The sequence below is a fragment of the Chelmon rostratus genome, chromosome 24 (assembly GCF_017976325.1).
Source record: "Chelmon rostratus isolate fCheRos1 chromosome 24, fCheRos1.pri, whole genome shotgun sequence".
NCBI lineage: Eukaryota > Metazoa > Chordata > Actinopteri > Chaetodontiformes > Chaetodontidae > Chelmon > Chelmon rostratus.
In genome coordinates, this window is record NC_055681.1 from 2,047,489 (window position 1) to 2,069,455 (window position 21,967).

General features: G+C 44.0%; 1 protein-coding gene across 6 annotated transcripts; it reads left to right on the plus strand.

The window, feature by feature from the left end:
* Positions 1–52: 52 nt before the first annotated feature.
* Positions 53–20,775, plus strand: abi2b (abl-interactor 2b). Of its 6 annotated transcripts, none has more exons than XM_041966228.1 (10): positions 53–181; positions 4,618–4,785; positions 5,361–5,537; positions 7,204–7,310; positions 10,800–10,946; positions 12,868–12,992; positions 15,372–15,536; positions 16,755–16,841; positions 17,622–17,807; positions 18,524–20,775. In XM_041966228.1, exons 1-10 carry the CDS (start codon positions 65–67, stop codon positions 18,697–18,699), a joined length of 1,455 nt encoding a protein of 484 aa, XP_041822162.1. In that variant the 5' UTR covers positions 53–64; the 3' UTR covers positions 18,700–20,775. The 6 variants fall into 6 exon arrangements, with proteins under 6 accessions (XP_041822162.1, XP_041822164.1, XP_041822158.1 ...); XM_041966230.1 differs by having other exon boundaries at positions 12,871–12,992; XM_041966224.1 differs by lacking the exon at positions 16,755–16,841 and having other exon boundaries at positions 56–181.
* Positions 20,776–21,967: the final 1,192 nt, after the last annotated feature.

The following is a 21,967-nucleotide window of genomic DNA, read 5'->3' on the forward strand; positions in this document are numbered from 1 at the left end:
CGAGCCTAAGCACACGCATACACACATCACACACACACCGCTCCGCTCTGCTAAAGATGTGAAAATGGCGGAGCTACAAATGCTACTGGAAGAGGAGATTCCAGCAGGACGAAGCGCACTCCTAGATAGTTTCACCAATTTGGAAAGAGTCGCGGAGTACTGCGAAAGCAACTATGTCCAGGTAGGCTGTGACACGCGCGGAAGAAAAGACGGTGTAGTTTTTCATTTCTGTTTTTTTGGACGGACATCATTGGCGGTGGGGCGAAGTGATGCTAGGCTAGCTGTGGCTAACGCTGCCGAAGTGATGCAGCCGTGTTAGCTACCTAGCTAGCTTCGGCTAAAGCAAAAACAACCCGCTTCCACGGGATTTCTGTCAGATAACGAACACATGGGTTTGCACTTTCTCGCTACATTCACGTCGAGAGGTATCAGCAGCGTGTGTGGGTTCATATTTCCATCGATATAACGTTGTGTGTGACTTGTACATCCATCGTGGGCTACCGCGTTAGCTAGGGTAGCATGCTAGCCAGCTGCTCGGCATCACCCACGGTCTAAATAACCAAACGGGCACCGTGAAAATCAATTTCTCTGCTCTCTGTGGGATCAATCACTGTCACTACAACAGCCAGCTGATCGCCCACCGACCGAAGATGTAGGACGCGATATTAAACCAGATCCATCTCTAATGATCTTTGGTTGACAGAAGATTAACCGCCGTGACTATATTACCAACAACCGCTGATTTATGATGCACTGACACACCGCGACTCGCTCCTAACGTTATATCAACACAACACGCTTGAATTATGGCCTTTAACCCCTGAAAATGCGCCATTTATAGCATGTGTAGCTGTGATTTATTAGCTTCATTCATACAGTGTCATTCGGCCTCTGAAAGATTGTGAAAGTTGATGTTGGAAGAATTGCTGTGAAAGATGTGCTGTTGATTTGCATAGCACTTTGGCTTGTGCGTGCAAGTGCGATCACTCCCATTCAGAGCTTTCGTAGTGTCCTGCAGGTGTGATCTCACTTTTTCAGCATTTGCGGTCACCTGAGCTTTATGTCACCTCGCACTGCTATGAGGCTGTTTATCACGCAGGGGTTGAAATTTGGGACAACAGTGTTAGCCGGGAGAGGTTTTTGACAAGGTGTGATAGTGGAATCTGGCATCCTTGATGAGCAGGGTTGATCAGGTCTGACAGGTTGCTCCATGGAAGGCGGTGGCGGCTGGATGTTTGCAGCTTTGCTGTTTGGCAGGCTGCCCTGCTTTCTTCTCGCCCTGCAATGTTTTCCCAGCTGCTGTCAGATGTGTATTATCACTTATAGATCAGCTGGTCAGACGTATTTGTCTGAGGGATATTCATGGTATACTTCACCTCTCTCTCTCAGCTCTAATTTAAATCCTCCCATCCAGCCATGTGGATCTGTTAGCGAGGGTTGTTGCAACATTAGTCATGCAGGAATGAACACTTGTTGAACTTGTTAGTTGGTTTTCATACGAGTTCTTGATACAGATATAAAAACTAGTGCGTGGAGAATTATTTCCTGTTGTAATTCACGTGCTACAGGCGTGTGAGCTAAATTCCCACCCTTATTTTCACGTTTCAAGTTAAATTAGTCACATGCTTGACTTACTCCTGGAGTTATTTTGTCTTCCCACTGTTACCTGAGGAGCGAGGTTGGCTTGGTTCATTCAGGTGTGGGTTGTATTGATAATGAGAGAAACAGTTGTGTCAGATTCTGAGCCTCTCTGGTAGTTTCATTGCAGCCTGGACCAGAAAGAAATGGTGGGTGGATTTATCCCCAAAGCCTTTTATGTTTTTCCATCACAGAAACATTTTCAGCTGGTGAAACCCACTGGAGCAGCTGAGAATATGCCATTAAATCATGCATGTTTGACCGGCTGCTTTGAAATTTATTTTGGTCTGGAAATAATTTGGGAACAGTTTGGGAAAACAGAATAAAAAGGAGCAACACAAATTATAAACTCTCTCCAAAACAATAAAGTCGGAAGCCCTGTTACACTGATGCCCACATTACATTTTGTTGAAACATTTTTTATTTGTCCAGGAAATTGTTTTAAAACATTTTTTCAATTTACAAAGTGTGCCACACGTTTTCTGATCCTCATTACAACTCCTTCCCGGGTTTTTTGTCTGACCCTTTTTTTACTTAAATATGCTGATACCTCTCAAACCACACTAATTTTCAACAAATTTTGCAAACTTTAGGTCATCATATGTTTTCGACCTCATACATAATTTGTACTGCTTTAAAATCCACCAAGTCTCAGAACTGTGAAGCCTTTTACTTTGATAATCTCATGGTAATTTAGGAATAGGAACACACTGATATGGTCTGCTAGGCATCTGGGCCAATACTGACCCTATTACGTGGGTCAGGTATCAGTCAGATGTGACTAATCAATATTAGATGCAGTTTTTTCATCACTGACACATAATTCAGTGTGTCCTCGTTTAGTTTTAGGTGCCATAGCAATCCCTGATCATGTCACCTTCCATAAAATGACCCAATGAGTTCCACTGAGTGTGGTACAGATTTTAAATCTAGGAGAAAGAGCCCACAGATAAAGGATCATATCAGCACATAGTTGAAATATTCGTATCAAGATGGAAAAAGTCTGACTGGCACACCAAATTAATGACCCCAAAAATGCAAAGTATGTCACCAACGAGGCTGTTTTTCTTTAGCTTCAGCCACTAACCTAAAACATGTAGCATTTTATTATGGCCCAGGCATCTCCAGCAAAATATTGCATCAGATCTATTTGCAAGTTTAGCTCGAAGAACAAAAATGTCTTTTCTGCCCTGCAGGTAGCAGCTGCAGCCACACTCCTGACTTTTGCCACATAACCTGTTTGTCCTCATACTACAGCAGTGCTGCACCCTCCACACTCCTTCAGATGATGCTGTTTGTGTGCAGACTGGCCCTGATGATCTGTCAGACTGGATGGCACTTTGTGATTCCTCCAGAAATCTATCTTGCATCATGAGCACACTTGGTTTCACATAAAAGGGAATACACATATTAGCACTGAGAGTGCTGCTCTTTCAACTAGTGGGGACACCCCTGCCTCTTGCTTTATTGTACCGCCTCTCGTTATGTTCTGCCTTTATTCAGAATTATCTAATATCGGCCTACTCCAAAAATATCAGACCCAAATTTATTCTCATTTTGGTTTATGATGTTTCACAGCAGTGAAGTACAGTCTAACAGCATGGCCATTTTTTTTTCTGTCATTTACTTTTGACATAGATATTGACTTGTCAATATCTTGGGATGGACACGTAAATACAAAGAAATCGATAGAAGCCCCTCGGGTCTTGCAGCGTAGCTGTAATTTCAAATGGAATAGATCAAATGAAATCAATCAGTCAGTCAATATCCAATCACAACCCGAAGGCTGCTGTGACCTGGAGCATGTTATAATCAGTCTGCTGCTTTGTTGTGCACACAGAAGGAAATGTGTGCTGGTTTGAAAAGTAGATAATGAGTGGGTTTGTTTTAGGGTTGCAGTGAATGATATTCATGAATCAGTTACTCTGCAGATTATCGACCAGAAGCGGAAAATGCACATCGTAATTTTCCTTGACGTGGCTTGTTTTGTCCGACCACCATTCGAAAACACAAAGTTAATCATGAAATCTGCATATTTGAGAAGCAGGAACCATCAAAAGTTTGGTCTTTTTTGCTTGAAAAATGCCTCAAATGATTTGATCGGTTATCAGATTGATTGCTGACAACTTTTTATTGCTTGACTGATTGCTTCAGATCTAATTTGTTTGTTTAGTGTGACAACAGTCCAAAGCATGTAAGACAAATGAAACCTGCAAGAGAGGCACGAAGAAGCAATTTCGTTGCTTGAAATATGACTTAAATGATAAATTGATTTTAGATTAGCTTTTATTTTCAATAATTAAGAACTCGTGTTGTGTCACATCTCAGCCGTGCACGCTGCGACACGAGCAGCGCCTGAAAGGAGGAACACAGTTTCCCAGCAGAAACATTAGCTGATCCATCTGCCCTTTGATGCTCCTGTTGATGTGCCCACGCTGTACCCACGGCCCGACCAGCTGCCTCAGAACACTGCTTTCACACTGGCTGCAGCTGTATTACTTCCCAGCCATTTAGGGTTTTTTCTTTTAACTCGCAGACAGAAATGTTGCTTCTTGGCACCGAAACCTTTGAAGCAGCATTTTCCCTCCATCCTGCTGCCACAAATTACATTCAGGTTCTCGCTCAGAAACTTTCTGTGATTGCTTTCTTTAAGTGTCGAGGAAACGATTGACCTTTAACCTTTTTGAATGCATCTTCTGGAGCAAAGGCTCATTTTAAGATAGGTTTAATGGTAAATTTTATTTGTTAGGATATTGAATAATACAACATGCACTAGAAATGTGCAGGATCGTGAAGGCAGGGTGAGCTTGAGGTCAAAGGTTGCAGGTTTTAACACTATAACATCAAAATATGGTTGCACATGACAGCAGAGTCTTCATCCTCCTCGCTCAGTGTTGATGACTTTCTTCTTTGCACACTGTAAAATACAAATATCTCTTTTCTTTTTTTAAAGTTTTCTCCTCTCTCTCTCTCGTTCAGTCTCCAGATAAGCAGAGGGCGCTGGAGGAGACCAAGAACTACACCACCCAGTCTCTGGCCAGCGTAGCCTACCTGATCAACACGCTGGCCAACAATGTCCTGCAGATGCTCGACATCCAGGCCTCGCAGCTCCGCCGCATGGAGTCCTCCATCAACCACATCTCACAGGTTGGCAACTGACACGTTAGCTTTTGGGCTCACCTGCCAAGAAAAATGATTACACATTACACAGTTAGCCTCAAGTTTGAAAGAAAGCACAGACTGTATTTAAAAAAAGCATTCAAATATAACCTATAAAACACTCACCAGACTTTTATTCACAGTTTGGCAGTGTGTTACCTCTGAATATCCTTACAAATGGTGAATAAATTGGCTGTCTAAACGCTGTTCGCAGTTATTGGAGTTTAAATTCACTTACTGGGAGTAGAAACCTTGTAGAGGCTGCAGCTTTACGAGAGAAGGTGCACATCACATGTGTGTATGTATAATTCAGTATGTCTGCAGTGCAGGTAAATGTGTAGGCGCCTGTCAGAGCAGCACACCGTAGCAATATATCTTTTTGCATCAATGCCACAGGTTGGACAAAGATTTTCTTTAATATGTGATGGATATTCATGAGGCCGTCTGAAACGCCTCTCCCTCATGAGAAAGAGACAGTCGAGGTTTAAGATGTGGAAAATGGGCAGCAATTACAAATATTGTACATTAAAGAAAACATCCCGCCCTCTGTCATTTGTCCTCAGACGGTGGACATCCACAAAGAGAAGGTCGCCCGGCGGGAGATTGGCATCCTCACCACCAACAAGAACACGTCCCGCACACACAAGATCATCGCCCCAGCCAATCCAGAGAGGCCTGTGCGCTACATCCGCAAGCCCATCGACTACAGCATGCTAGACGACATGGGCCATGGAGTCAAGGTGCTCATTTTGTTCTTCTCCACTTAATTTCATCAATTGGACTAAATTGTTTGGATGAAGCGCTGCTGCCCATGGAAACGGAAAGGCATAATTTAGCTCTGTTGGTTTTTAGTGATGGTATTTAAAGTGAAACAGAAGTTACCTGCTCGTGAAATGATTCTCAGGGTTTTAAGTAACTCTAGAGCAGTGATTTCGTCCCTGGGAGAAAATACTTGGGAGATTATTTTAATAGTTTAGGAAATATTAAAAGCAAAATTCTGCTGCACAAAGTTATATTTGTTTTCCTCCCTTTTTTAATCTGCTTTTGCAGGAAGTACTGATGAATAATTTTAGAGGCAAAACTACAAACTAAGCAGAAAAATCACCATTTGAATGAAACACTCACAGATGTTCTGTGTCGAGGCATCACAAGTCCTTCACATTAATGGCTCACTGAGGTCGCTGCTGCTGTCGAGTGTTAATGTGAATTCACATTTTCAGACCACAGAAAATGTCTGGAAGAAGTGTGAGATTGCGTTTGTGTGAATATTCAATATTCACAGCACAAAGTGTCACAGAAAGGGCTTTTAGAGGTCAAACAATCGCTACCGCTACTGGGTTTCAGTGACAGGTAATGTTAGAAAAAAATCAATGTCACCAGGTAGGGAAACTAATGTGACCCAGCACAAACTAAATTCAGCTAAATATGCTGTAAATCTGTCACCTGCTGCTGATAACAGGTTCCTGTGCAGTGATTACATCGTTTAATAAATTGGTGAAAGCGGCAGGTTTTGGAAAGCTCGTCTCCCACCGAGTCTCTGAACAACAAGGAGCTTGTTTTCCAGAAAATCGAATCACTAGCTTCGACCTCACAAAGGTCTCAAAGAACAAATTCCTCAGATTGGAACACAGGGCCATTGTTGAATCTAACCAGCTTGGCTTTATGAACCACATGCATGAATGATTGTTGTTTGTCTCTCCTCCTTCACACATTAATCCACTGATCTCTTCTCTCTCTCTCTCTCTCTGCTTGCCTAATTTTATTGTTGTAATCAACCGTAGTGGTTGCAAAGGTTTAAGGTAAGATTTTCAGAGTAAAAGCCTCAAACGAGGGAGCTGTTTTTGTGATTGAGTTGCTTTCTGTTTTGGCTTGCTGTGAGAGCTGTTTTGTCTTTCATATTTTTATCTTTTTTTGTACAGTTTAAGGACTTTGTTTGCTTTTGTTAAAGTTTTAGGAAAGCTCGACATTTTGGGAAATATGCTTATTAGCTTGATTGATAGTTTAGATACTTTAGCACCTCTGAAGCTCACAAAATAAATGTTAAATCATTAAATCATCATTTTTTTGTTGCAAATTTTTTGTTTTGTTCTGTTTTTGGTGGGTTAAACAACTAAGTTAAAGTGTTAGTTAGTGAGCTTTAGAGGTGCTGGTAGGTGTACCTTTTGATAAAGCTAGGCTAGCTGTTTTCCCCCTGTTTCCAGTCTTTATGTGAAGCTAAGCTAACCGTTTCCTGGCCCCTGCTTCACAATTAACAAGAATGGTATCAGTCCTCTCACAGCAAAACGTGAATGAGTATAATTCTCAAGCTGTCAAGCAGTTTGTGTAAAGATTGATTTATTTTCATTGACAGATTTAAAGTTCTTTGCTTCACCCACAGATATTCACGCTCATGTTCTCCTTCTGCAGGCCAGCGCTCAGAACATGAAGGCCGGAGGAGGAGGCGGACTCCCTCGCACCAACCCCCCCACACAGAAGCCCCCCAGCCCACCCATGTCAGGGAAAGGGACCCTTGGGTATGTAGCAGTGTTCAGATGGACAGAAGGGTGCAGCGCTGCGTCCGTCAGAGCCTGAACATGGCTGTGATTTTTGCGGCTTTGGGAAAGTAACCACAAGCCCCTCAGATGGACCTGGTTGCTCCCAGTTTCATCATCAGTCCTTTACCTCCGTGTTTAATTAGTGTCCTCGGGGTGGCTTGAAATGCACTTCAGTGCCAGTTCTCATCACAGTGGTATTCTTTGTTTTGGCTTTTCATCTGAGCTGGTGAGACGAGGTTGGGAGTTTCCCTTTTCAAGAAGCTTCTCCTCTTTTACGCAGGAGAGTTTTCTCACCAAACTCCATGCTGAAATTTGGCTCAGTTATGGCTTCTTGTACTTCAAAAGACATTTCTGATCTGACCACAGTAGCAGCACTTACACCTTTTTGAAAAGCTGACTCATTCGCTCATCTTGCATACATGCATGTTCCTCTTCAGGGGGGAAGGCTGGAAATAGAAACATGCACATGCTCAGTGTTTGCTTCTTAAAACAAACTTCTCTCGGGAATGAAATCAACATGAGGAAAATCGAGACACAGGGGGAGAAAAGTCGTGTTTGCTTGACATTTCCAGACGAAGAATAGGAAGAGGAGAGTTTTTTTATTATTTCTTGATACGAGCCCGAATATGACACTTTAGTTTCAGCATCATACAAACTTACAAAAGCAAAATGTGATCATAGAATATGTAAATAAGATTGTCAGTTTTCAGTATTTGGTGCCATGAACACATTTGGGCATCTAAAAAGTTAAACATCTGAGCTTTTATGCACTATTGCTATGTCAAGTTGCAGAATTGCATAGTTCAGGAAAATGAGACCATTTCCTCCATTGCCCTCCCAGGGTGGCTTCCTTTTTTGAGTTTATATGACACACAAGTGTTTTATTTCACAGCCGACACAAGGCCTGCAAGGTTTCAGCACTTCCAAACAACCTCTTGAATTCTTGTATTGAAGGGAGCAGATTTTAGTCCAACATGAAAGCGGCTGTAGGCATATATTTGTGGTCAGCTGCGAGTCTCCAGGCCACCTGACTCGCATGTGTTTGGTCTGAGGGAGGTTGACAACATGCAAAGTCCATTCAGAGGCTCTGAAAGCAGACCTTCCTGCCGTGAGATGACAATATGAACCACACAGTCAGCTTGTTGCCTCAGGCTGAAAACTGACATTTTACAGGAGCAAAAGGTGCTTGAAACATGAAACTGTCAAATTTCAGCTTGCAATTTGATAAAATACAAAGGCGGCATGTAATTGGCTCTGGAAAGAGTTTTAGCAGACCTGTGTGCAGGTGGTGAGCTCTCACACCTCCCAGTCTTCAACCTTTTATCGGCATTTGTTTAATACCAGGGCACAGGAGGACCATTACCACAAAGGTCACCACCAGAACTCAAGTGTTCATGATGGTCGTACTAATCGGGGTGGGAAATAACCAGCCACTTTCAGCTGGATCATGTAAAGTTTTGACTTTGCTTGGTCTAGGCATGATCCAAACGTGCCCGTTCAGTCCACATTAGAGCCTGATGATAGATCAGCGTGGCCGATATAAAGATGTCTGTATTGCTGTGTATGTTGGCCACAGAAAGCAAGAAACCACAGTACAGAAATGCCAAATACAAGTTTTTAAAAGATGTTTTTGATTGGATTTCACTGTGTTTGCATAGAGAGGAACAAAAAAATACCAGTAAATGAAGTATTACGGAATGTAAACAGTAAGTTTCCCAGTGTGAAATGTGACATGTTCAACAGTCCAAAACCCAAATATTTTCCCTTTTCTGTGATTCTGTCTCCGAGGGCTCATGATCCCAAAGACGTAGATGTTTTCCATGTTCTCTGTTGTGTGTCTGACTGTTGAAGGTATCTCTTATCCCACAGGGACTCTGCTTGTGCAGCACATTAACGTTGTGTTCTTGTCACTCATGGGACCTTCCTGGGCGTCAAGTGCTGTTTGTGTCTCTGTGTGTTTGTGTGAAAATGTGTGTGTACCTCAGCCCCCTCTGTCTGTGTCTGAGCTTGGAAGTGACGGAGTGTGTCCACCCCTTCATAACGACCTTGAGAGGCGTGTGTCGATATGTGTGTGTCTCTGTCCCTTCAAGACGCATGATCAACCACAGCTCCAACCTTCCATGATGCACCTGCTGCCGCAGCCTATGGCTACGGGCGGACATCTTTACTGGTGGTTTTTAATTTACCGTTTCTCTTCTGTTGTTCAACTTCCTCTTTGTTTGATTTCAAATTTACTTTCAGTTGTGTGTTTGTGACCCAGCCCGCCCACTCCTGGCTGCCCCATATTCCTCATAGCAACGTTTTGCCATAGCAACAGTGCTCAGAGATGGGTCACCCCGCTGTGTCAGCTGGGAAATTTACATGCCAGCACATCTTTTCAGGCCCAGATCAATATATCTCAGGGTTATGTTTTTCTTTCGCCCCCATTTTGAACTGAGGACTTCGTCAGAGTCGCGCTGGTGTCTGGCTAAAAAAACACTTCCTGTGCTTTTATTTAATGAATTTGCAGGATTGTAGCTCAGAATATGTAGGCAGGTGTTCAGTCTTTCTCAAGGACACTTTGGCAGGACAGATGGAAATCTGCTCTTGGAAAATCTTGTATCATTTCAGGATCGCTTATGTTGAAAACAACAAGACAAGACAACAAAAGACTTTATTTTTCAATTCCAAATTGTCTATTTGTCACAGAAAATCAGTTAAAAGAAATTAAAATTAACAAGCTTGGTGCTAAATCAACCACATATTTGAGTAAAAGTATAAAAGTGAATACATCAAGGAGTGACTTTTTTTCCTTAAGATGGCTTTGCATGATAAAACATTCTCATCTAAAGTGATGTGCTTTTATTTTGACACCCCTTCAAAGCGCTCTTGTTGTTGTTGTTGTTGCCGTAAAATGTGCTTGACGGTTGGATGGAAGTGTAGTTCGTATCAAACAGACTCTCACTGTCAACACAGACCAGAGGAGAGGAGGGAAATATAGTTACTTCCAATGTTTTAATCAAAACCATCTTTTTATAAATGTGATAAAGTTGAGGATTTTTGAATGGAGCATTGGACACTGTTGCAGAACAAACAGATTGATATCTTAATCAGAATCTGTTGATTAAAGAATTCTTCTTCTTTGAACACTCAAATAATATCAGTATCCGCCCGTTGTGACAAAGAGAGAAGTATAACAGCCGTGAGTTACTGTATTACTTTCAGTATATTAGATTTTGCTGGAGCCAGCCTACACCTGATGGAAGTGTGATTTTTAGCCGACAGCAGCGTGAGCTTTTCGTCCTGACCCCGCCCGACAACACCTGTGGATTCACCCAATCCAACCCCGATGTTCACCACCTGTCATACCCCATTTTTTTAAGTTTGCACTTGTTTGTTTCTTGCTCTCCTCCCCCTCCCCCCTCCCCTACACTTCTCTGTGGATGCCCCCTCCCCCCCTCGACTCCTGTCCTCCTGACCCTCTCACAGGCGCCACTCCCCCTATAGGACGCTTGAGCCAGTGCGTCCACCCGTTGTCCCTAACGACTACGTCTCGAGCCCGACGCGCAACATGGCGCACCCCCAGCAGAGCCCTGCACGCACTGCATCCGTTAATCAGAGGAACCGCACGTACAGGTACCCCCCTCCCACTTCCCAGCATGCCTCTGTACACTTGTTAAACACGCCCCCTTTCCCTCTACCTGCTCCCCCTTTCTTCTTCTCCTCTCCTACACTTACAGTGCGAGCCAGCTGTTGAACAAGCCTTTCCCCTTCTTCTTCTCTGAAATGACTCCAAGTGCAAAGTGTAATCACTTTTACTCCCCCCTTTTTTACGTTTTTTTAATTCTCACGTTTTTTGACAGACGTTTGCCTTTTTGTGCAACCGCTCCCAGGGAAAGCCCAGACGTCAGTGTATTTGGAAATCCCTCACCTGGGTGCTCTCCTCGCTGCTCAGAGAAGGGCGAGGAAATGAGGACGAGGTAGAGATCCAGAGCTGTATTTAGCGGGGCTAGACGCAGGTTCCTATGGTAATAGTCATTAAATAGGCAGCATCGCCCCCGCAGTCCTGTCAACCCAATGTCAGCTCATCTCCCAAGACGAGACCCTTTCATCCCAAACACGGAGAGATATTCATAGATTCTCCTGTCTGCCGTGAGAGCCTGGGTTTGGGGGGGAATCAACATGGAAAGTTTCGTCACTGCGCCCCATCTGTTGGCCAAATGTTTTTAATATCTCTGGTCCGGAAATAGATGAGATAACTTTCCCTGACTCTCCTCTCAGCACGAATCTTTATCTGCACCGCTCCATCCACAGCTCATCTTCTCCATCTCTCAGCCATTCACTCTCTTCTGTCGTACGAAGAGTCTGCCCCATGTGTTTTGGTGCTTCCTGCTTCTTACAGCGTGTCGTGTCTTTGTCTTTGTCATGTGTCGCTGCTGCGTCACCTGTGTCATGTGTCCTTGACGAGGCTTCCAGCTGCTTTTTTTTTTATCACTGTGACATAGTCATTTCAGAGGCATAACGGCTCACGCTAACACATCAATGCTCTTGAGGGTGCCACATTAATGATCGGAGTTATTGTGAAGCCAGGAAACATTCAACATACTGAAGACCGCTCACCTGAACTGTATTGTTCCAAGCTGGTTGCACATCCGGCGTTGTGTTGCGGCTGCAATTCAAGGCAGGATGAGACAGATGAATGATACAGGAAGTGTTAGTCCAAAGCAAAGATTTCACTCAGCTCAATTTTAAGGAAGCGACCTGTGTATTCGCCCGTTTCCACTGCAGGAACTTTTCAAGGGGCCCAGGAACCAAGTCAGGAACTCAGAACCTGTGAGATTAAAGGCCGACCGTCCTCTGCTGTGATCAGACACGTCGTACCCCAGCTTGAATTTACTTCCTCTGCCAAACATCCCGATGCCAAAAAAGACCCACCTCTCTGTGGAACCTGTGGATTTCACAGGGCTGCTGTGCACAGGAAGCAGTTTGTGACAATAACACGTCGAAGGATGAGATTTTGTGTTTTTATGCAAATTTATGTTGCTAAATAGCTGAAAGCCTGAGCAAATTCGAGAAAATCAGAGAAAAGACTCAGAACACCAAACGTGTTTCAGCCTCAGTTTCCGCCTGTGTCCCCTTTCCATCCATTCATTACATCCATTTCACCACAGTAAATACAACGAACAGCACAGTGACTTTGTGTTGTTGTTGTTTTCTGGTGTGTGAAGTTTCGTGTTTTTTCAGTCATAATTGACGGCCAATGTGCTGAATCTTCACGGTTCATGAGCTGCGTTGAAAATGCTCTTTTAGTTCCTGACTTCAGTTCCTGTGGCTCCATCGTTCCTGCAACGATTTGGTCAAAAAAATGGCTGTATGTGAATATGTTAGTATTTTTAGGCAGAGACATTTGGAAAGGAACAGATACATATATGCCTTTTTTGTCTGTGAAAAAGAATTAGGGCAGCAGGATGTAGTCACAGTGTGAGTGTGTGACGGTGTGGCCGAGTGTGTGCGAGCGTTTGTGGTCTGACGTGTTTGCTGCCCTACTCACCACCAGCAGTGGGAGCAGCGGAGGCAGCCACCCCAGCAGCAGTCGCAGCAGCAGCCGAGAGAACAGCGGCAGCGGCAGCGTGGGCGTGCCCATCGCCGTGCCGACCCCGGCCCCGCCCACCGCCTTCCCAGGTAACGCCCGCTTCCCGTTTCCTCTCCGAGCAGATGACTGCAGGATCTGTGTGTGCCTGGAACTAACTGACTTACCTTTGAGTGTCCAGGGTTCCTACACGTTTAAGGTGTGAACTTAAAAGTGAGACGAGGACGTGTAGGAACCCTGGATCGACTGGATCCTTCCTCCCTTCTCACGATCTTGTCTTGACCTCCCTCACTTATCTTTCTCTCCTTCCTTATCTTTTTTTTTTACCTCCTCAATCCCCTCGTCGCCTCAGTTTCAGCCCCCGCCCCATCCAATCCAGCTAAACCTCCCCCCAACACCGCCACCACCCCCGGACCTCCCACCTCTGCCCTAGACGGCCCCCCACAGGCCCCCAATCCCCCTGTAGAGATCCCGCCTGTACCCCCACCCCCTCCCCAGCTCCCTGCCTCTGCGGCCCCCACTGGCACAGGCCCCGCTCCTTACGGCAACCCCGCACAAGGTGAGTGTAACCCGGTGGGAGAAGCTCACCCGCTCCCCTGCACACCCTCCATCCTGCCTCCCCCCGCCTGTGCTCATCCACTGGCATGTCGTCATGTTGTCTGACAGCTCGCTCTGCTTATTGACGGCTCCGAAATCGTCAAGTTTCAATGTGAAGGAAGTGAAGCTGAATGGAGAGAATAGTTAGTGTAGCTGACAGAAATCAAGTAAAAAACGTACGTAAAACAAAGTGTCAAGTGAATGGCATACCTACGAACTAAACGTGATTTTACTGTATTTTTATTCACAAGTAATAGAAATCTGGTGCTGGTTTGGTGCTCATGACCTCTGGTGCCTTTTGCCAAATTGGTTTGGTTTTTTTTTCAGCTGGCATAAAAACTGTCAACCCATCCCTGGTGTGGGCCCTTACCACCTGAAAGGGGGGGTCGAGCTCCACTTCCAGGTGGACTCCGATTGTGGTTTTAAAGCAAAACAAATGTGATTTTGGCAGAAATTCAAAAACTCGACTGCCATTCAATCCATCTGCAGATTGTAAATGTTCATCCGTGTGTGTGTGTGCAAGGATTATCTGGTAACCATGGTGACACATATGCATGTTGAGTCAAAAAGTGAAGAGCAGTGTGTGGTGGTTATTTCCTGCATGTATTTAAGCAGCTGCTCAGTAACAAAAAACAAGTGAACAGTAATTTGGAAAGAGTTAGTGAACAGGATCTGGACCAGAACTGAAAGAGTGGCTCATCTTTTTTTCTTTGAGTCTTGAGTTCAAGTCACCTGGACTTTGTCTGTCTCCCCTACTGGGTGTTTGGCCTGTTGGATCATTTGATATGGCACAAAGGAGTTCCAGGTTGTAGCAGTGAAGGGCGTTGATTAAAGGACTATTTCACAGCTGGGCAGATGGTCTCTTCACAGAACTGGACTGAGCTGTATGATAGGAAGGAACAGAGAAAAGCAGCTGTGCTCTTCAGCGGACCACAGCGCTCCTGCTGGTGGGTGACAGTACTGCAAGTTGGGTGATGTTTTGGTTTTCAAGCAATGGCAGCCTGCTCACAAACTCATATTGCAGCCCAGCACGAAACGACAAGAAATAAGCAATCCAGTACCAGAATCTTGGGTTTTAAACGTCTATGTTGAGCTTTTCACTTCAGAATATTTGTCAGAACTGTCTGGAACATCAAAAGTCTGGGTAGTCTGGCCAGTGTGCAGCTCTTCTGCCACCTACCTCAGATTTTCCATTCTCCACTGCTGCTGGATCCCCTGCTCTTCATCCCTCACAGCTCCTCATCAGCTGTCTGTGTCTGTGTCGACGACCGTGTTGTTGTGATGTATAATGCATGAGCCGTGTGGTGAAATGCTTGCACAGTGAATTCTTCGTTCATGTGCATTTTTTCTTTGTTGTGTGCAAGTGAAGCTCTGTGGCTGGATATTGTAACGATAAGTTAATGTGCAGGGCTGCTGCTCACAGTAGAAAATTAGCATGAATTATAGACATTTTAAAGTTATTCACCTGTAGCACATTTACATTTACTCAAGTGCTTTTCACTCCTCTAACACAGTTATATTTTTCTTCATTGCTTAAATTTTGTGGTACTTAATACTTCCACTCCACTAAGCTTCACAGGGAGATACTGTAGCTTAGCTTGTGACGACACTGAACACAGCTCTGAACCAGGGGCCTGTTTTTCAGGATCATTCATGAATATGCCTGCACGTGACTGCAGGATCATGTCTGTGAGATAATATCACACTATTCCAAATTTAAAATAAAAGGTATTAAATGTAAAGAACAGAAAGACCTTTCCTCCAGGTTAAATTAGACCTTCCTGTTGAGGACAACAGACAGATGAAGAAAAAAATTCTCCTCCTCACTCTTGTTAAACGGCTCTTTGCTGCCCCCTGGTGTTTTCTCCTCTCAGGTGCCCCGCAGTTCTACAGTATGAATCGCCCCGTGCAGCCGCCCCAAAACCAGCAGGTGGGAGGCTCGCTGCCTTACCGCAGACCCTCATCCGTCACCGGTCAGCCCAACATGGCTCACAACCAGAGCCAGCTCAACGGTGGACCACACTTCGCCCAGAACCAAGGTACCACTGACATGTGCTCAGATCATATCGACCCTGAAACATAAGTAATTAATCTCTGTCAGTGTTGTGCTCTTTTTTCTTTTCTTTCTATTCTACATGTTCTCTGAGTTTAAAGTACTAAGTGAGTTCAGTTTCTGTCCAAACCTTCAGGTTTCAGTCTGATCTGTTGCGTCTCTGCATCTTTTATGAAAAGATCTCCTGTGGGATCTTCTGGTCTGTCATTTCCCATCAACCTCGCTGTCGTCACCAGACTTCACCTCTTCACCAGCTCTCTGTTGTCACCGCTCAGCCGTCTGTTTGCCTTTGATCGTTCTCCTTTCAGTTTATTTCTGTAACATAAATGTCTATTAAAATTAAAACAGCATTTATGTGACAGAATAAACAAAGAAATGTAAAGTGATGTAAGGCTGTGAGGAAATAGTGAAAAATAGCCTTGTAGTAGTCTTAAATACTTTGTTTGATGAAATAGAAATGATTAATTGTGCAGGTGCATTCAACAGTTGTTAAAAAACATTTTGACCGCCTTTTTTATTATTTAATCGTATTTTTCTATCAGTTTTTTGATCGTTGACGGCTAAATGCGACACATTTTGAATGTTCGTGTTATCCTTCCACAGAAGACATTCGGCCTCGTCCTAAAATAAATACATCTTGAATTAATATCTTCATCGGATTATGCTTTAGTCTTGATTAATACTTTTGTCAACCGAGATCACATTTATCAGCAGTGATTGTTTAATTATTTTCTGACTCCAGCTTCTCATTTGTGAAGATTCGCTGCTTTTCTCTTTTTTTATTTTCGGTGTAAATTAAATCTTCAGGTTTTAGACCAGTGGTCAAACAAAACAAGCTTTTTGTCTCATTTGTATTTTCTGATGTTTTCTGAAGGTTTAATTCTTTATTAATTGCTCATGAAAATAGTTTCTATAACTGATTATCTGCCAGAGGAGGGTCCTGTGCCTCTTTTATCTGTCGTACCTGTACAGCACAGGTGGGAAGAAAAATGAGTGATTGTGGCTTTCTCAGGTCTGTGCTTTGCTAAAATCATCATTTACAACTTTACTGTAGCTGTTAGCATTCACTCCTGTTCTTCAACTCTCTCCTGTGCTTTTCTTGTTTATTCTAACCTCGTTTTCTCATGTCATTGCTGTTCTTATGTCTGTCCTCCTCTGCCCCCGTTCCTCTCCACCTCTGTGCACTGATACTGTTTGGGGATAGCCGGCCCTCTCGCGCCCCCTCCCCCCTCCATGCAGATCACCCCCCAGCTGCCTCTGATGGGCTTTGTGGCCCGAGTTCAGGAGACTAGTAAGTGGCTTTTAGCCCCTCGCTCCCCCTGCATGACCACCATTCGTTTCGAGTCCTCTCCCCAACAGTTGGTGTCAGTACTCGACCCCTTTTGGTGGAATATTTCTTTATGGAGTAAACGAGTGATCAACCTCCAACATAGCTGGTCAGACCACCAAGTATTCCGACTGAAGACGCACAGTAAATCTTTACAAACCGTCATCAGTATGATCACTTTCATTTAAAAAAATAGACCCAGCAGTTTCCAGGGCTCTGTCGTGTTTCTCAACATTTCTCGATCAGATTTGACTTGTGACTAAGAGCGAGATCAGTTCTGGTCCCTTTGACAGCCATCGTTGGTGGTTGACCGCTCGTTAACGAGCATGTAAAACATGACGTGACAAACGAAGCATGTTTGTGTGTTTGTTCTTGAGCCCGATCGTGTTTGTGTGTCTGTGTCGTCGCTCTGGTTCCTCTGAAGAATCCAGACAGCTAAGTTCCTCTTTGAGTGCATGTTGAATCGGCGTGTGCATGTTTTGTTTGTTGTGTTTGGATGTAGTGTGTCAGTAAAGTGATGTGGTTGCAAAGTTTTCCTTTAGTTTTCACAATGAGTGGATCACACAGAACTGAGCATCGAAACGATCCAGCATGGACTCTTTCTGTTCCTGTCTCTGGTGCATGAGATAACCAGTCAGTCCTCTGTGTCCCTGACCAATGAACTCGTCTTTGTGCCTCTTTCTTTCCCTCTAATTGGTCCTCATTTTCTTCCCGTCTGCCTGAAATCTGAATCTGAATCTCTAGTCTCAGACGTGCCGCCTCCGCCTCCACCCACAGAGGAGCCGGTGTTTGAGGAGCCTACACCTCCTCCTCCTCCGCCGGAGGACTACGAGGACGATGAGGATGAAGAAGAGTCGGCTGTGGTGGAGTACAGCGACCCCTACGCCGAGGAGGACCCACCCTGGGCCCCGCGCTCGTACCTGGAGAAAGGTCAGCCTTCACTGCTCGCTCACAACCCACTTTTATAAAGGAAAAATCCACCTTAAAATAATACTGGAACAGACGTCAGGGAGCTGTTTTTTGAGAGCCTGAAACAGATTTTCCTGGTGAAAGAAGAACAGAAACCCTGTTCTCAGTTAGCATTGATGAAGCTAGTTGTGATATAGCTTTCCTGCCCTGGCTAGCTTAGCTTTTAGCTCCTTCTTCTCCTTGCGTTCAGTCACAGTGTTGTTTTCAGGCTCAAGGTACTGAACTAGCTCTTCGAATCCCTCGCCCACACTGATCTGCAGCATGTGGATCTGCATCCCACTGTGTGCGGATGCAAATTAGCCTGAATGCTGTCAAAACTATTCTGTGGTTAACCAGTGACTCATTAAAGAATAATACCAGAAGGTAGTCAGTACCCTTTTAACCCCTTAGAGTTTATAGTTTTCCCCTTTTGTATCTTTAGGATCATTAAAATCATCTTGTTCCACAGTGACGGGATCATGAACAGGATATTTTATATCAGCTTGTTGCAGCTTTTCATTGAAACTATGGTCTATGTTGTTTACAGTGACTCCATGTTTTTCATCAGTCATTTTTACACACAAATTCAACCTGACATATTTGTCAAGTTTGGAAACTTTTAACTAGAATGTAAATTGAAGTTTTGTGGGTTTGAACAGCTCACAGCAGGACACTTCTTCCCTCTTATTTTTCTGCAGTGGTGGCCATCTACGACTACGCTCGAGACAAGGAGGACGAGCTTTCGTTCCAGGAAGGCGCCATCATCTACGTGATCAAGAAGAACGACGACGGCTGGTACGAGGGCGTGATGAACGGGACCACGGGCCTCTTCCCCGGCAACTACGTCGAGTCCATCATGCACTACGCCGACTGAACAATCCCCCCTCTGAGCGGATGAGGAAGAGGAGCGGGAGGAGCGATCGATGGGGAAGGGATGGGAGGGAGGGGAGCCAAGGGTTGAAGGTCAGAGACTTTGATCAGACAGAGCATGATCACCTCCGGGCGAAGAGAGACGGGGGGAGGGAGAAGAGAAAGCAGTTTTTAAAGAAGTTGCAACCTGACAAACTGATGCCCGGTCACTCTCTCGACATAGGCGCCATTGTAAAACAACCACTACTCTAGATATATCCTTCCCTGTAATATTTCTTTCTTTGATTCTTTATTTGACTGAGGAGGACTGGACGGTGACGGATTTATTGTATTTCGAGAGTTTTGCGTTACATTACGAGGCCACTACATTGATTTTGCTCCATTTTTTTTGTTTCGTTTTACCAATTTGCCCTTATTTTAAACAGTATTTATTTGGATTTTGTAGTGGGATATATGGTGAGCAGGTAGATGGGGCTGCTGAGAGGCGTTTAGTCGGGATTTCCGCGTCGCAGCCTCGGGGAAAGGGCTGGAGGAGATTGCCTTCATGTGTAGATTTTCTCCTTAACACTCCAGAGACATTTTAGAGAAAACTCCTCTGTACATATACACAGTATAATGCAACAACAATATCCTCAGTGGGGGGAAAAAGACAGCAGTTTCCGTACTTGACAAAGTATTTGGTGAGGTACCTCAGCAGGGAGTGTGCCAAAGCTGACATTCACTTAGAGAAGCACATCAAATGTCTTAATGGTGACACACACGAAGCTCGATTAGCGTGGGTCAGAAAAGACGTCCGAACGCAGAGTGCTTTAAGCCCAGAGTTTTGCTTTTCTTTTTTTAAGTTTATTTGATAATTAGACCCGAAGGGGCGACTTAAGTCACTACATGCTTCACTTTGCGGGCCAGTGTGCATTTTTCCGGAGAAGGAATCGTCGTCCAGCCCTCAGATGAGAGGGGAAAGCGAGATCCCCGACTGCACAATGACCTGGATTTTGAAGTCTCACTCTGCAGCTCCTGTCATGAATAATAGAAGTATATTAGCTCGACGGGCGAGGCTGATCATTTGCAGTGTTCATATGCATTTGAGACCAAGACACTTTTTTATTTTTGCCGTTTCACCAACGGGTCCAGAATCGTTTCGCTTGCAGAGCGGCAGACTGCATGTTTCGACAAGTAAAAAAAAAAAAAAAAAAAACGTTTTCTTTTCTGCTCTACTGATGATTAATGTCTTAATATTTTTAGATATGGTGTGGTTTGGTTTTCTAATATTCACCCACGACACCGACAATGCATTTAGGTAATTTCTAAGATGCTTGTGCCATATTGAAGTGTGTGTTGCTGTTCAGAGGTCATCACTTCATCTGCAATAAATTGGCCAGAGTGGGGTGGAGTGTCGTTGAACTACAAATCTTTATTTTCCTTCTTTTTTCCCGAATTGTTTTGAATCAAAAGCACATACATTTGTAGTAAAAAGGTGTAGAAGAAGAAATAATATAAATGTGAGATGTATTATGTCCTTGAAACAGGACTTATTGAATATGAAAAGAAACCAGCTGTTGTGTTGAAATGGTTTTAACCGTCGCCAGCCCCCGATACTTCTCAACGCCGTCAGTTTAGGCGTCGTACGTCCTCCGTAAAGTTCCAATACGCTTGGCTGTTGGGTGTTTGCGAGGGCTCAGTGCTTGTACTTATGTCAGAATCTTTATTTTCTATTAAAAAAAAAAAGGAATAATAACAAGTGGGTCTGTATGTGAGTCTTGCATGCCATTGTTCTTATCTGTGCTGGTGTCCCAAAAACGTTCGTGGCGAGATCACCCATTCTAAAAAGACAAGCAGCCCTGCAGCTCTGACCAGGTACCACCAGCCTCATCCAAAGAGACTGTACAACTTAATTCAAGCCCACGTCCGAGGAGTCGCTCTCTTGACCTGTGGGGGAGGAGGGAGGGGAGGGACCCGGCTTCCTCTCCCCGACAGTTGCCGTCATTACGTCAGTGGTGGAATAAAAAAAAAAAAAAATCACATGTGTAAGCTGCTAGTGAATCCTGCGGACAAAGACACCCAACGGGCCGGAGGGGAAAGATAATAATACATGTAACACTCAAGATTATCTGCAAAGCTTTACTCTTGTTTCATAACACTCATAGGACGACACTAAAAAAAAAAATCTAATCATGCCCCTTGGTCTGCAGGATTCACAGCTCCCTGGAGTCACAGACGTCCCTCAGGATGTCAAGTTTAACAGTCCATAATGCCATTGTGTTGCACAGTTAAAGTTGAATTGCAGAAGTATCATATTTGTAAAATCATGAGAACAAAGACAATAAAGTTATTAAGATTTATTGGTGTAGTGATGCTTGGTTCTTGTTTGTGTGTATTCAAGCTGTGAACGGCAGAAAGTCTGGATTTCTGGGAAATGTTGATGCGCTAGAATAAAATGTTCATCATATCCAGATTGTGCTCTTCTGAGACTGATAAAGCAGATGGAGTTGCATCTGGGCCAATGCTAAATTTGCACTATATAATGCAAAAGTTAAGCCAGTGATGCATATGAGATATGCTGCTGATGATAGAATGTCTTGTCATTGATGCTACATTATACCACACATGCAAGTTGTTCGTCTGCTTCGGTGCTTAAATTGGCACAATTAACTATCCTGTGCTCTGTGCTTATAGACTTCATAGAAACATGCCAAAAATGTACGTTTTAAATGCCAGTGGAGTGCAAATCACACATCCCAGACAGGCCCTGTTCCACATTTTGGCAAATATGTCAATAGTGTACAAGGGACATGTAATCAGTTTGAGCTGCACTGGCATTTACACATCCTTTCTCTCCCTGCAGGAAGTTGAATGAGCTTCTTTGAAGAGTGTATCCCTTTGTGTGGATGTATTATATCATCAAATGTTTTGTTCAATGCAATTGGTCGCCCTGTCTGTTCTGCAGCACTGACCAAACTTCTTTCTGGGCTCATGCTGAGCAGTTGCTGACATTCATTGACACACACTTATTGCTCATGTTTTTGTGAATGTCTTGGGATGTGAGCAAAGCACAAGAAAGATAATGCATGCATACAGTACTGTAAATCAGTGATGGAAGAAGCGCTCAGATCTATCAATAACAGTATAATAACACAATAACAGCGTAGAAAAAAACTGTTGGAGGTAAAAGTCCTGCACTCGAAATTTCACTTGAAGAGAAGTACAAAACATTAGGATTAAAGTAAATGTACAGTACAAAAAGTAAAAGTACTTATCAGCCAGGATAATGTATA

What these genes read in the sequence shown, in the direction of transcription:
- abi2b (XM_041966228.1), top strand. Translation starts at nt 65, where the DNA reads ATGGCGGAGCTACAAATGCTACTGGAAGAGGAGATTCCAGCAGGACGA. An exon ending in GCGAAAGCAACTATGTCCAG is followed by an intron (nt 182 to 4,617) that starts GTAGGCTGTGAC and finishes TCTCTCGTTCAG; the next exon opens with TCTCCAGATAAGCAGAGGGC. An exon ending in GGCCCGAGTTCAGGAGACTA is followed by an intron (nt 16,842 to 17,621) that starts GTAAGTGGCTTT and finishes CTGAATCTCTAG; the next exon opens with TCTCAGACGTGCCGCCTCCG.